This window comes from Micromys minutus (assembly GCF_963924665.1).
Source record: "Micromys minutus genome assembly, chromosome: 24".
Classification (NCBI taxonomy): Eukaryota; Metazoa; Chordata; class Mammalia; order Rodentia; family Muridae; genus Micromys; species Micromys minutus.
This window is the reverse complement of record NC_137959.1, coordinates 3,728,317-3,743,089: the sequence shown is the minus strand read 5'-3', so window position 1 is coordinate 3,743,089 and position 14,773 is coordinate 3,728,317. Positions and strand designations below refer to the sequence as shown.

At 42.8% G+C, this 14,773-nt stretch overlaps 1 protein-coding gene across 1 annotated transcript in view; it reads right to left on the bottom strand.

Moving 5' to 3' along the window:
- The window catches only part of TTC29 (tetratricopeptide repeat domain 29), a gene marked incomplete at both ends in the record, with an annotated part of 176,064 nt that overhangs the window by 70,566 nt on the left and 90,725 nt on the right, over window positions 1-14,773 (bottom strand). Inside the window, one exon of the mRNA XM_080936633.1 lies at window positions 6,949-7,040. Coding sequence (XP_080792759.1) covers window positions 6,949-7,040 — 92 coding nt within the window. The remainder of the gene's footprint in view (window positions 1-6,948; window positions 7,041-14,773) is intronic.

Sequence of the window (14,773 nt, the reverse complement as noted above, 5' to 3'; positions counted from 1 at the left end):
AAAGGAATAGAATTGAAGTCACAGAAATGAACCCACACACTATTGGTCACTTGATCTTTGACAAAGGAGTTAAAAACATTCAATGGAAAAAAAGACAGCTTTTTCAACAAATGGTGCTGGTTCAACTGGCAGTCAGCATTCAGAAGAATGAAAATAGATCCTTTCTTATCTCCTTGGACAAAGTTCAAGTCCAAGTGCATCATAGACATCCACATAAAATCCAGGTACACTGAATCTAATAAAAGAGTAAGTTGGGAAGAGCTTAGAACCATAGGCACAGGGGAAATTTTCCTGAACAGAACACCAATGGCTTACGCTCTAAAATCAAGAATCGACAAATGGGACCTCATGAAACTGCAAACCTTCCACAAGGCAAAGGGCATTGTCAATCGGACAAAATGGCAACCAACAGATTTGGAAAAGATCTTTATCAATCTACATCTGATAGAGGGCTGATATATACATTGAACTCAAGAAGTTAGACTCCAGAGAATCAAATAATCCCACTAAAAATGGGGTACAGAGTTAAACAAAGAATTCTCAATTGAGGAATACTGAATGGCTGCAAAGCACCTAAGCAAATGTTTGACATCCCTAGTCACCAGGGAAATGCAAATCAAAACAACCCTGAGATTCCACCTCACACCAGTCAGAATGGCTAAGATAAAAAACTCAGATGACAGCAGATGCTGGTGAGGATGTGGAGAAAAAGGAACACTCTTCCATTGTTGGTGGGGTTGCAAGCTGGTTCAACCACTCTGGAAATCAGTCTGGACTTAAAATTGGACATAGTACTTCTTGAGGACCTAGTGATACCACTCCTGGACATATACCCAAAAGAAACTCCAACATAGAACAAGGACACATGCTCCACCGTGTTCATAGCAGCCTTATTTATAATAGCCAGAGGCTGGAAAGATCCCAGACGTCCTTCAACAGAGGAATAAATACAGAAATTGTGGTACATTTACACAATGGAGTACTACTCAGCTACTAAAAACAATGACTTCATGGAAATTTTAGGCAAATGTATGCAACTAGAAACTATCATCCTGAGTGAGGTGGCCCACATGCATGCTATGTACTCACTGATAAGCAAATACTATCCCAAAAGCTTGGAATACCCAAGAAACAATTCACAGACCTTTTGAAGCTCAAAAAGAAGGAAGACCATAATGTGAATGCTTCTGTCCTTAGAAGGGGGAACAAAACTCTCACGGGAGGAAATATGGGGACAAATATTGGAGCAGGAAATTCAGAAAAAGTCATCCTCACCTTGGGATCCATCCTATATACAGCCACCAAGCCCAGTCATTATTGCTGATGCCAAGTAGTGCTTGCTGACAGGAGACTGATATGGATGCCTCCTCAGAGTCTCTGCCAGAGCCATACTGATACAGAGGAGGATGCTTGCAGCTAACCATCAGACTGAGTGTGGGGACCCCAATGGAGGGGCTATAGAAAGGACTGAAGGAACTGAAAGGGCTTGCAACTCCATGGGAAGAAGAACAATATCAGCAAAGGAAACCCTCCAGAGCTCTCATGGACTAAAACATCAACCATTGAGCACATATAGAGAGACCCACGGCTTCAGGTGCATATGTAGCAGAGGACAGCATTGTCTGGCATCATTGGGAAGAGAGGCCTTTGGTCCAGTGAAGCCTATTTTCCGAGTGTAGGGGAACGCCAAGGTGCTAAGCTGGGAGTGGGTGGTTTGGAGTGGGAGCATCTTCATGAGAGCAAAGGGAGGGGGAGAGAGGATAGGAGAGGGGGAATGGGATACCATATAAAATGTAAACACAGAGAATGTCCACTAAAATGATAAAAAAGAAGTTTAGTGGGGAAAATATAAGATGGTATAAACAGTGATTAGTTGGCATTTAGAACTTCTCTACTGAACCCCCGAGCCACAGTTTCCCAAGCAGCAGAACCATCCTGCCAGGACTTTGTTCTAAAGCAATGGCAGCAAAGGTCCTCTCGTTACAAGTTATATTCTCCACTCAGTGAGAGGGCAACCCCACATCATGCCACCCATCCAGCTCCTGGGACACAAGTAACAAGGGTAAGAGGAAGCTCGCAAACATGGGCATTAGCAGTAGAATTAGAAGCTAGTCTGTCCTTGGCGCAAGGTGGGAATCAATTTTTTTTCCTAGAGAAAGGCTACAGATTATTTATATAAGTTCAAAGACAAGGTTAAAATGTTAGACAAATATTAATTCCAGTTCTTCTATATGCAGTGCACAGGTGCAACTTCAACAGCAGATTATATGATAAAAATCATTAAATTCATTCAAGCAGACCTCGGAGAGTTAAAAACATATATTCTGAGGACCTGGACGCTTCAGTCCGAAGAATGAGAGTGGAACAGGGCAGAATATTTGTGTATCAAGGTGGTTCCAGTTTCCAACTGGGAAAACAGGGCTGTTAACACCCTCGTCCCCTGACAACTGTCCAATTATGTATATCACACTTGGCCTAGTGTTTGCTGAAGAAGTAATCAATAAAGGATGTGGTTGACTGAGCATAGATTTTGGTTGAACCAATGCATGAAAACTTAATCATTTACTCAGAGGGGAGAAATCAAGTAGAGCAGAGATGGACGGCCATGGAGGGCTTTGCCGATTGTACCGCCAAGTTGCTGGGCCACAGACGGAAGTAATGAGGTAACTGGGACCCACAGGAAAAAATGTAAAAGCTATTCTTAATTCCATGAATTAATAGGGATGCTTCTGGTGGTCTTTTTTTTCCAGTGTCATTTTTAGCAAATTTCACTTCGAAGCCTGGATGTTTCATTTTCGAGAATATATGAAAATTACTAGGGCGTGTCGCTTCTCTCAAGCACGGGAAAATTAATCTTTGGCTATAACAGAAAGGTAATTTTCACACTGGAAACTTGGTTGGAATTGATTCGAAGATCTCCACTGTGGAAAGTTTTTCAGGAAACCATTTAACTCAAATGTGTGAGAAAATTTACAATGGGCATGAAATAAACCCAGGAACAGGGTGGCTGTGCCCAACATGAATGTGGCTCTTAGGATTCTTTCTTTTCTACATTCTCTTAGGGAGATATCCTGATTCTGCTGAAGAGCTGAGGCATTTCAACAAACGAATTAATTGAGAATATGCAAGCATATATATTCCATAAGGAAATTAAGGGTTTTCCTGCTTTGCATACACTTGTACAACCTCTGGCTAAAATAATAACAATGATGATAAGTAGTAATTAAACAGTAATGTTTACTTGGTCATTTCTCATATCTCCTTTCCTTTATGAATCACAGCTGACTTTGAGAGTAGTGTATCAAGGCTCTTTGAGAATTGACTCTTGTCTTCACTACTCTGACAAGCAAGGAGAAAAATGACATTGTAAATGTTTATTTTTTACGCTGTTTAAGCCCTTGTTTAGCATGTATTATTTTCTTTAATAGCAAAACAATGTTCACTATAGATGCTTTCCTTAATAAGTCTCATCGGGTCTGACTTGAGCCTCTCCGAAGGGTAACTTCATATCACCAAATCCTGTTCCTGAGAGAGCGTGGTACATTTCCCAACTGGAGGCTTAGTGTAAATTCTTGTAAGCATTTTAGAAGCTTCCGGTTACACACCTTCCACACACACTCAGCTGATGGCCTTGCACACCCACTTATTCCACACGTGGCATCCTCTATTTCCTTTAAGAGATAAAATGTATTTATAGAGATGGGGCTGCCATTTGTGAAACTGGTCCAGTCACACAGGTTAGGAGGGAAGAGAGTTAGGGGAATGCTAAACTTCACACACCACCTGATTTATTTCCCAGCCACCTTGGCCATAATTTCTTCCATTTTGCCGGTGTTACTTCTTGCGTGATGCTGCTACTTAAGCACAGGACAGTTGAGTACTGTGAATGGACTTAACATGTGTGTACCAGTACACATGTGTAGACATGTTATCAAAGTTATCGACTCTTCAAAGCAGCATTTTCTTAAAAATGACCACTAAACATATAAAGGTTTTGACTTTAACAGACTGATTTGATTAAGCCAAGATTTCCAAATATCCAGGCTGCTGTTGTGACAACAAATGTTGAAGAAATGTCAATGGGACATAATTGCCCTTGACCAGGGCTGTGCCCCTCTGAATGTCCTATGAGCCAAAGCTGCAAAATAGCAGCTCTGCCTTAGGACGATCACAGCCTGGGACAGTTTCTCCTGTGACTTCAGAAGAAGCCTGTGCCGTTCTGCATCTACAGGACATTACAGAATTAAGGATGCTTGTCTGTCTGTCCGCCTATCTGTCTGTCTGTCTGTCTGTCTGTCTGTCTGTCTGTCTATCTATCTATCTATCTATCTATCTATCTATCTACCTATCTACCTACCTACCTATCTACCTACCTACTTACCTACCTATCTACCTACCTACCTACCTACCTACCTACCTACCTACCTACCTACCTACCTACTTACCTACCTACTTACCTACCTATCTTTTCTCTCCCCCTTACCCAACTCTGTGCATGTGGGCATGTCTGTATGTGTGTGTATGTTTGTGTGATTGTGTATATATGTTTGTGTGAGTGTGTGTGTATGGATATGTGTGAGTGTGTGTATGCATGTGTATGTGTGTGTGTATGTTTGATTGAGTGTGTGTGTGTGTTTGTATGTTTATGTGAGTGTATGTGCCAGAGGACAATTTTAGAAGTCATTACTGATTGCTCACCACATTATATTTTGAGACAGGATTTCTTATAGAACTTGGAGCTCATCAATTGGACTAACTCTCCAGAAAGCCCCAGGGATCTGCCTGTCTTGCCCTCTGCTGTGCTGGAATTACAGCATGTAGCACCGAGCCTGCCGTTATGCGGATGCTGGTGATCTGAACACAGGTCTTCATGCACAACAAGTACTTTCTTAACTGGCCCATTCCCAGCTCTGTTTTCCACACTGCTGAAGATATATATATATATATATATATATATATATATATATCCCTCATTCCTCATGGCTTGCCATGGACAGCCTTTCCCACTTTCCTACCTCAAACACATTTGATTATCTGTGTTTTCAAAGTTATCAAATTATCAGAATTTTACACTGATAATCTGTCCTCTCAGCTTTGACTGGACAGATGAGGTATACAAATTCTAAAGTATAGACTGAAATAGCTGAGATGAGACATACAGTGAACATTTGCAGATAGTTTGAAGCCAACCTTTAGCATCTAGATGTTTCAAAAACAAATTCAAGAGCCACCAGTTACCAAAGGCCACTGCAACATTTGTCCTGTGACACAGCAAACGCTAAAAGAGGGTTTCTGAAGGAAAACCTTCCTCGAGGGTTTCATGTCTTTAGCTCTGTAGGATGCAATGCCATTTTGTTTTGTAAGAATTATTTTATAAGCATGAGAAGGAACACATTAATATCACCATTCAAAACCAGGTCAGGCTAGTTATTCCAAAGATGAGGAATCCGACGATTTTTCTGGGGAACGGAGAGCCAGCTCAACAGGAGGAGCACAGGACTGCTGTTTCAGAGGACCAGGTTCAATTACCCTCATGGTTCCTGACAATCACCTACAACTCTAGTCCCAGAGGACCTTACACTCTTCTATTGTTGCTTCTGTGAGCATCAGGCATGCATGCAGTGTGTGCACGTGTGTGAGAGTGCACGCACACACACACACTACATATACATATAAGATAAAAACCAAACACAACACAACAAGAAAACCACCTACACATACACATGCATACACACATACAAACCCAACTGTTTTCTACTGGTTTTGGACAGTGATGAGACCAAAGCCAGTAATTTATTAGCTGAAATGAACTGGGTAGAGAAGTGCACAGGGTCACTAGGTCCAAAGAGATATTGAGTTGGAGACTAACCGATGTCATCTTAGTTGTTATTTGGAAAGTAGAACTTTCAACAGACAGCTGGCTTGCTTTTCTGGGGACTGGTCACTATGAGCTTTAAGAGGGTCCAGTGACAGGCTGCTTGCTTCCCTTACCTGTGTCTGGCCCTGTTTCTCTCCAAAAAATGATACTATATAGGGTACCTTCCATTTCATTGATATTGGCATTTTAAGTAGTGATTTGATTCTCATCTTTGTAGTATTTTTGCATTTAGTATTATGTATGTAGTATTTAGTATCATGATTCTACATTCAGTTCATGAAGTGCATAGGCACAATGCCTCTCAATAACAATGCACCTTTTCACACTGCCCTGTGAACATTTACAATGAAAGATTAACGTGAAGTTACAATGTAGCACATTTGCACCTGCTGCTATTACTATCATTTTGAATAGGCTACAGTTGGGAGCTAAGCTAACTATTGAAAACCAAGACTGTATGTGTGGTGACTTTTGGTATTGTGAGTGGCTTGCACACAGTTATGAATAAGGGCTGTGTTGCAGGGAGTGAGAGGCAATCAGGAAGTTTTCCACCAAAGGATATCAGAAACTGTTCCCAGAGACTGCTGTTAACTTTTCTGTTTCAAATGATATGTTGGGCAGGTTGGCTTGCACCCAGCTGTTAATCCATGTTTGCTTAATGGAAGGAGCCTGGGGAAGTTTAAAAGGAAGTTTTCCTGGAGAGCTCAGGAAAGGTTAGCAAGGCACAACACCAAAATGCAGCCTGGCACCGAGCGCTCCCAGGTACTGGCCTGTGAGATGTGACCTGATTTTTTGTCTTTCTTTCTCTGGTTCATTCAAGGTCATCACTAAACTTACAGAAAACCAAAAGGGCACTTACACAAAGGAGGGACAGACAAAGAAGACTTTGGATACTTCTTTTCACAATACCACACTGGTTTAAAATAACTTACGGCCAAAGGGTCACTTAAGAAGGGCACTGCTTAAATTTTAAGCAGGCAGTAATGGAAAGCGACAGACCTCAAACAATTTAAGTCTGTCACAGCTGGGTGACTCCAGAGAGACAGCAGGACAAGGCTGTGCTGGCTTACCTCTGCAGGACCTTGGCGATCGCCTCATAGGCTCTCCCCAGGCTGAGATCATCATCCAGGCTTGTGGAGATCTCACTGTACCTATCAAGCACCTACGGGAGAAGAACACGCTGAGTGTGCAGCCTGCTCACACCTGAGGATGATGCACCAGAACAGAGAAGATGAAAATTCATCATTTCCCAAATGTCTCTTTTTGTTGGCTTGGTGTACTTGGGGCTTGTTTCATGGACATGTCTTTGAGCCACGACAGCAGAGTTTTCCTTTTGTAAAATTTCTTCCCATCCCAATTCTCAAACCATCCTGTTTATTTAATTATCTGTGAATAAATAATTGTATGCCTTACAGAACTATTTTAAAATACAGAGACTATTACCTAAGGTAATATAAGTCCTATCAGAATGTCCTACTATGGCAGTTCAAATACCAATGTTCTTTCTATAAATAGCTCTTTGAAAAGAATGAATGTAGGCAACTGGCCTTTTCTTTATCTGCCCTTTCAGGAGAGCCTTGTCTCGCGTGTTGTGTGTATATAGCTCACACTAAAAATATTTCTTACAAATGTGCTTCATTACCAGCGATAATCAAAAGATTACAGCTGCCACAGCCAAACATATGATCTTAATTTAACACCGACATCACCGTGTGCTGTCGTTTTCTCCTTTTTAATTTCCTCCATTCCCTGGTCAGGGGAGGAAAATACAGAGACCAACATCCCCCCACCTTCTTCCTTATTGTTACACAACCCAACCCATTACACACATGAGAACACAGGAAATCTCCAAGGACGTTCATGGAAATCCTTTTTGCACATGTTCTAAGAAAGAATTAGTGAAAGTCACTTTATGGCATTTGTGAGGGTGAGTGGGTGGGGGTGGGGCGTCCATCTGCCTGGTGTGCTCTGAGTCAGACAGCAGGAAGGCTGTGAGTCCTAGCACAGGGCTCATATTCACTTCTCTCCTTTTTCCTCCTATTTCTTTTATTCACCCACACACTTCTCTCGCCTGGCGCCCCTCCCCCATTTGCTTGTCTCTTTCCCTTCCCTACCCCCTTCTGCTTTCATGTCACACTTATCTTTATTTCTTCAAAGTTGACATTTGGGAAGTCATGAGAGCACCATGATCAGAAGCAGACCTCTTGTTTATAAGGGGTTGCTGGAGCTAAGACCTATCCATGGGTCCACACCAATCCTGCCTGTGATACTTATTGAGCCCCCAGTGTCCTAACACTTTCAATACCTTTAATTCGCTTGTAGCGATCACATTTATTTGTAAGATACAGTGTCATGGCTTGTCCTGTGTATAACTGGGCACTCACTCCACTAACAACTTTCCAACTTGTTAATGTTTTACGTCACCATAATGGTCAAAGAATAAGCAGAAATGCATATAATATATTTTCATCATTTTTTTGTCTTTGCGTATGTATATGTGTGTTCACGTGTGTGGGCACACACATGCCAGGGCACAGCAGCAGGTCTCAGAGCTCTCCGTTTATCTTGCTCTCACTGTGTAACACAGGCTGGGCTGCACACTTTCTCGGACTTGCTGCCTCTCTTCCTGCTGCAGGCTGTTGCAGTTACAGATGGATGCTGCCACATCTGGCTGTGTGCGGGCACGGGAGATCTGAACTCAGGTTCTTACATTTGCGCACGAAGCACTTCAGCTATGAAGTCCCGTCTCTAGCTCCACCTCAGCAATTAAAAAAACTTACAATGCATGAGCATTACCCTTGATCCTTATTTTCAGGCCTCTTCATGAAGCTCCACAGAAACCTGAGGATAGACTTTCCTTCTGCCTCACAGCCAACAGTTCCCTGGCTTAGCCTGAGATTCTTCACAGAAGCTGTTCTGAGGTATGAGATGAAACCACTGAATTTTTTAAATTTGTAAAAAACCTTGTTGGGGTGATGTATAAAAATACCTAGGAAAAGACTTTATAGGACTTTATTTTGGTCCACATATTTTTAGGTGACATTTTAAAATCTCAGATTGAAGGCTAATTATTTAATATATTTAATGCTCAAAATACCCAAAATAGTTCATTTTCTTTCTTTAAATAAATACTGTCACATTGGCCCTGACACTGTTTTAAAGCCTACAGAATTTTATAATGGTGACTTGTTTGCAACACTGAGAACATTTATGTGTTGGTGCAGACTTTGGGTCAATTCACCTATGTGACTCAGTGGTAACCTGAGGCAGGATTCTCCAGGGCACGAGCTAGGCTTACACAGTGAAGCTCCCCCATGTACCCAGTTACTGTGATAGATGTGGTCTCCTGGGGTGAACACTAACCTAAGTGTTCCTTCTATCTCTTGTTTGTGTTCCCTCCCCGTCTTTGTACAATGGGATCTCACTCTATTACCAAGCTGGCCCCATACCTGGGCTCAGTCAATCCTGCCTCAGCCTCTTGAGTTGCTGGAGCTACAGGCATAATACTTAGCAATCAACCCCAGAATAAACAGACTGAGATAATATAGGCCTTAGCTTTTCCTTATCTGCTCCATATTCTAACATGTAGGCCAGGAGAACTCTCAGTATTTAATTTCCTCCTTAAAGAAGAAAGCTTCCCTCTAAAAGCAGTCATGGGTACTGAGATTTCCTACAGCATACTATGTGGTCTACACACTATCAACAAGAATTCTTAATCTCTTAAACTCCAGGAGCAGCCCTGTGCAAGAGTTTCCCTCCCCAAAGTAAAGACGACAAATTTATCTTGTGGTTTAAGATGAATCTAGTATTTCTTTAAACAGTTGCCTGAAAACCAGGAGCTACATAGGCAGTTGAAAAGACATGTTTCATTTTTGCCAGACAGAAGCATTCAAGTACATGAGAGTCACACTGGGTATTTTGTGGAAGATTTGGTCTAAGATGATCTACCTACCTATCTTCCTACCAGGAGCATGAACTCAAGAGAAGAGACGCACAAGTGAGGAAAATTGAAGAACAGAGAAAATAGGTTTTATTAAAGTAAAAAGAAAAATAGGATCAAATGATGATTTCTGTAGAATATAAAAGTGTTTTATACTAATTAGTAGTAAGCTAATGATTAATCTCGTCACCTTAATCCTATTAAGGGGTGTTGCAGGATATTTGATCACACACTGTGAACCCAGAGATTGTATTTTTTACTGAAAAAACAAAACCTGTTTTTAGTGGTGGTGAGGCTCAGCCCTTAGCACTCGCCTTCAATCCCTCTGGTGGGATACAGACACTCAGTCCTTTAATCCCAAACAATGAAGGAAAAGCTAGTTTGTAGGAGGAAGCAGCCATGTTTGAAAGTGATGTTGAACTGAGTGACAAAGTGATGAACCAGAGAAAGATTTGACAGAATAGGATCTACCCAACTCTCACAAGAAGAGAGAGGAAAGAGAAGCTTAACAGAGAGACAGACAGCACAGGGGAAGAGAGTTCAGTAAAAGAATATGGTAGAGTTCCTGGGGCCCGCACAGTAGACTGGTAAAGGAAAGAGAGGGAGGAGGAAGCAGCTGTACCGAGAGAATTTTGCAGACAGGTTGAAGAGAGAACAAGCTAGACACAGGGGAAGACAGAATGAGCCAGAGAATGAAAAGGAGCCAGAAGAGTAGAACAAATTTCTAGAGTTAGTATATGGCCAGGCAGAGCAATTTAGTCAGAGGCTGAGAGAAGCCAAATTGAATCAGTAAGCTTGGGGAAGGAAGAGTTTGAGCCAGAATAGCTGAGTTGAACCAGCCAGTCACAGCTCAGTAAGAACAAGAAAGGGTGAGGTTTTTCAGCAGTAAGTCTTAGAGCTCAAAACATTCTAGGACTAAATAAGGTTGTACAGAGGCCAGAAGATTCCAGGACTAGGTCTAGGTTAGCAAATAGAGGCAGTAAGACAACAATTATGTCAGGTGAATTAAAAAAAAGTGAAAAAAGCAACTTTTGCAGAGGGGGTGTCTAAGAGACTGAGAAGTATATCTCCAGATATGTATGAAGGGCCATCTCTAGAAAGAATGGACTATCAGGGGCTTGCCTACCGTGGACATGGGCGGCACCATTCCACAGACCAAGCAGGCTTGCCATAGCATAAAAGAGGAAAAAGAGAAATCCCTTCAGTGTAGCCATTCCTTTGTGCCTTTTTGGCCTCTATGATGTGGACTGCTCTGCCTCTCCTTCCTCACCAGGACAGGCAGAGACGTCTAAAAGCATGACCCCCCCCCCACTTCCTTCTTTACAAAAGTGTAATGTGACCCCTTGCCTGCTTGGAAAGCAGATAAGTGGTGACCTACAAGTTGACAGGGAGTGAACAAGTCCTGGTCACCCGAAATCAGTGACAGAAGCCAGACAAAGGGTGTGACTGTTTTTACAAGACACACCATGGAGGAAGATGCACAGGAGTTGAGCAGCATCCGTGGACATCTGAAGGACACTTTGTTGAGCAGACTCCTGCTGTGACTATGTTAGACACATATCTGTTAGCCGGAGTGGTGAAAGTCTGCCAGTATAACTCAGAAATGGGAACAAAGAACATTTTCTGCCAGTGTTCTAGTGGATGAAGAGGTCTTACCATTCAAATTTATAGTCAGTGCAGCTCATGAATCTGGAAGGAAGAAACACTGATCTGGCATGCTGCTGTGTCAACTCAATGTCACCACAATGATATGACTTCCCCCAAATTGACAGGTGATGGAAGGTCTACTAATGAACTGAGTGTCCTGTGTCAAGTGACTCCATCTCTGTGCCCTACTTCCTCATGAGTGAGTGGAAATTTACAAAGCATAGGGTGGAGGACTATTAGAGACTCCTATGTGGCGTGGTAATGAATGTGCTCACTAAGGACTGAGTGAAGGAACACCCTGGCTTTACTTATGCTCACAATTGGGGAGGGTTGCTAGCCCTGTGGTACACACCATATGCCCCCATAACAAAGAATTATTATCTGGCTTAAAATTCAAGTAAAGCCACTGTTGAGAAACCCCAAACCAGCCTTCTCTTAAACCATCTTTCTGACCAGACACTATTGAAGCTAGCCACACAATCACCAGAAAGCTCCGTAAACAATTTATAGGTAAGTTGCTGTAAGATCTGCAACTCCCATGTGCTTAGTCAAAGTTCTGTGTCGTGGGGCAGCAAGGGGACTCTATCCATCTCTGTATAAAGACTTCTAATCCTGAGACACGACTGTTCTCGCCATTGTCATCAGCAGGTAGAGTCATCAACTGGAAATAAGCAAGAACAAACCCCCACTGTTCAGCCACATTTAAACACTTTCCTCTCTATGTCTCTCCACAAATCTAAGATGGCTAGATGGTCACCACGTCTGAAGCCATAATGGGAACCCAGCAGATATGTCTGTAAACAAGAAGTTAGGAGTCCACTACTCGGGGTTTGTTTTTTATTCTTCCCCTTGACCACCATTAAAAGGCAGCACACCTGGCATTTTGTTATATGCACCCCAGAGAAGCCCCAAACCGTCCATTTCATAGCAAGAGTTAGGGACCAGTCTCAGCTCACAGCTTTTCTTTGAAGGACAGAGAAAACAACACAACATTTTACTTGCATAATAATAACTCAGATAATGTAAAAGGTCATGTTTGCCACCGAGAGATCTTGAAATCATTTGTCAAATCTCATTGGAAATACATTTATTCTGATTTCTGGCACGCTAGTCCCCTTCAGCCACCTCACAGTTGGTGAGCAGAGAAAGCACTTCTGCGTCATTAACAGTGTCTGAACCTGATGCAGACAATCAGCTGCAACATTAGTCAAAGACACCGGTGGCTAATGGCTTCTGACAGGCTCTGTAGTAACAGGCTGAGACCAGCCAGGGCCTCACCAGCATCCAGGGGGATGCTCCTGGAGATGGAGAGTCACTGTAGGCAGTGCTAAGAATGGGGGTGGGCAGGTGTCTCACACCATTTAAGGTTCACATGCACTTTCTGGAAAGACATAGCTTCTGACATGTTTATTAACAGTGACACCTTTGTGAACCATCCGGCCATCCGAGAGTGTGACTTTGCGAACTTAGCAAATGAATCTCCGCTCTTCTGTATCTTATTTTGCATTGAACATCCTGAAATCCCTTCTTCACTCAGAGCTAGCCTACTGTCCTGCTTCTAACACTGGGCAGTTCGAGAGTGCCTTCTTTGTCCTCGAAAGCCATCATTCATCATTGAGCCTTTTGCCACAGGCCGATGGCTTGGACTGTCTAGCACACATCCCAGAGGCTGCTTGGCACGGGGCAGGAAGGATTGAGTACATGCTGGTTTCTCTTGGCTGAGCAGCTCACTGTGTAACCTTAGTCAAGAAACTTGGTTCCTCTGGGATCCTGGTATGAGACAGAGTTGGAACAAATGGCCCAGGACTCTCCCTTCCAAAAGGATGGTTTGGAATTTAGATGCTGGAGTGATGTGTTTAGTTATTTAAGATGTGCTCTACTTGTTTGCAACAGCTTAGCTTTAGGCTAAGAATTCCAGGTCAGAGGGCAAGAGAAAAGGTTCAGGGGTTGAAAGTGGGTTCAGCTCTTCAGGGGACCCCGTCCCTCAGCATCCACTACAGGTGGACTGAAACTTTAGCTTGAGGGAATCCAACATCATCTGGCTTCTGTAGGTTCTGTACGTGCGTGCATGCGTGTACACAGCCACACACTTAAAAATGAATCGTTTAAAAAATGAATCCCTGATCAGGGGCTGGAAAGATGGCTCAGTGGTTAAGAGTGCCCGCTGAGCAATCTTGAGTATTCCAGACAAACAGAGCACCCTGAAAACACCTGTAATTCCAGCTCCACACATCTAATGCCCTCTTCTAGCCTTCAGCTGGGCACAGGCACACAGTGTGCCCTCTTCTAGCCTTCAGCTGGGCACAGGCACACAGTGTGCTTGCAGCCATAGAAACACATGCGCAAAGGAATGAAATAAATCTTTCAAAATGTTCCAAATGGAATTACTTTCTTCTTCTTCTTCTTCTTCAAAAAAAAAAAAAAGTTTAAAGAAACAAAATAGTGAACCACTGCAATCCAGTTGAAATTTTTATACTTTCTCTTCAGTTGAGTCTTGAAAACTCTTGAGCAGCCGGTCCTGTTCAAACTGTCCCTGAGTTACCACAGCAGTTAGCAGAAGCGGGTGACATAGTAACCAGTTAATCTCAAGAGGCCATTAAGACATGCTGTTCTTCAGAACTAGTAAACATTTGTTTCGTAGCTCTAAGAACCTGATGAAAGTTCAAAGTCGCCCTTAGAGTTCACAGCTTGCACTGGAAGTCAGAAGTGCCACATAATTCCATGAATACTGAAGCTTGACAATCACACTCAATAGCCCTGTAAGGACAGAATATGTCCCAGAACATTCCCAGCCTTTTACCTAACTCCACCCCCTCAATCCAAGATGCAGAAAAGGTGCTCAGCCTCTAGACAATGAGATAAACATTCACATGCAGACGGAGAAGTTTTCCTCTGTCCTGAAGTGAAGCACGCTGCTCCGAACTCTTTCCACAGTCTGTACAATGACAACACTAATTCTACAACTGGACAGCACCTCTGCGCTTCTCTGCTGGGATTTCATAACAGAAGTCAGACGGCGCGAGGACCTCTATCGTGGGCAGCCCAATCACAGCGTGAGTTATGTTATATTTGCAGTTCCTTGGAAGAAAATATCTCCCTGCCCTTGACCTCCCACAAAGAAAACCATTGGAGGCTTGGTTTTATATTTTGTTCAGAGGCCCTTGACCAAAGGCTAGTTAATTTCCGGGCAGCCCGGCTCTCGGTGAAGTGGCCTGATATAAACTTTCTGCTTGGTGGAAGATAAGCGTGATGACTTGGTTCAATCACAGCCTCACAGGACAGGCAGACTGTGGAGCAGTGAGGACCAT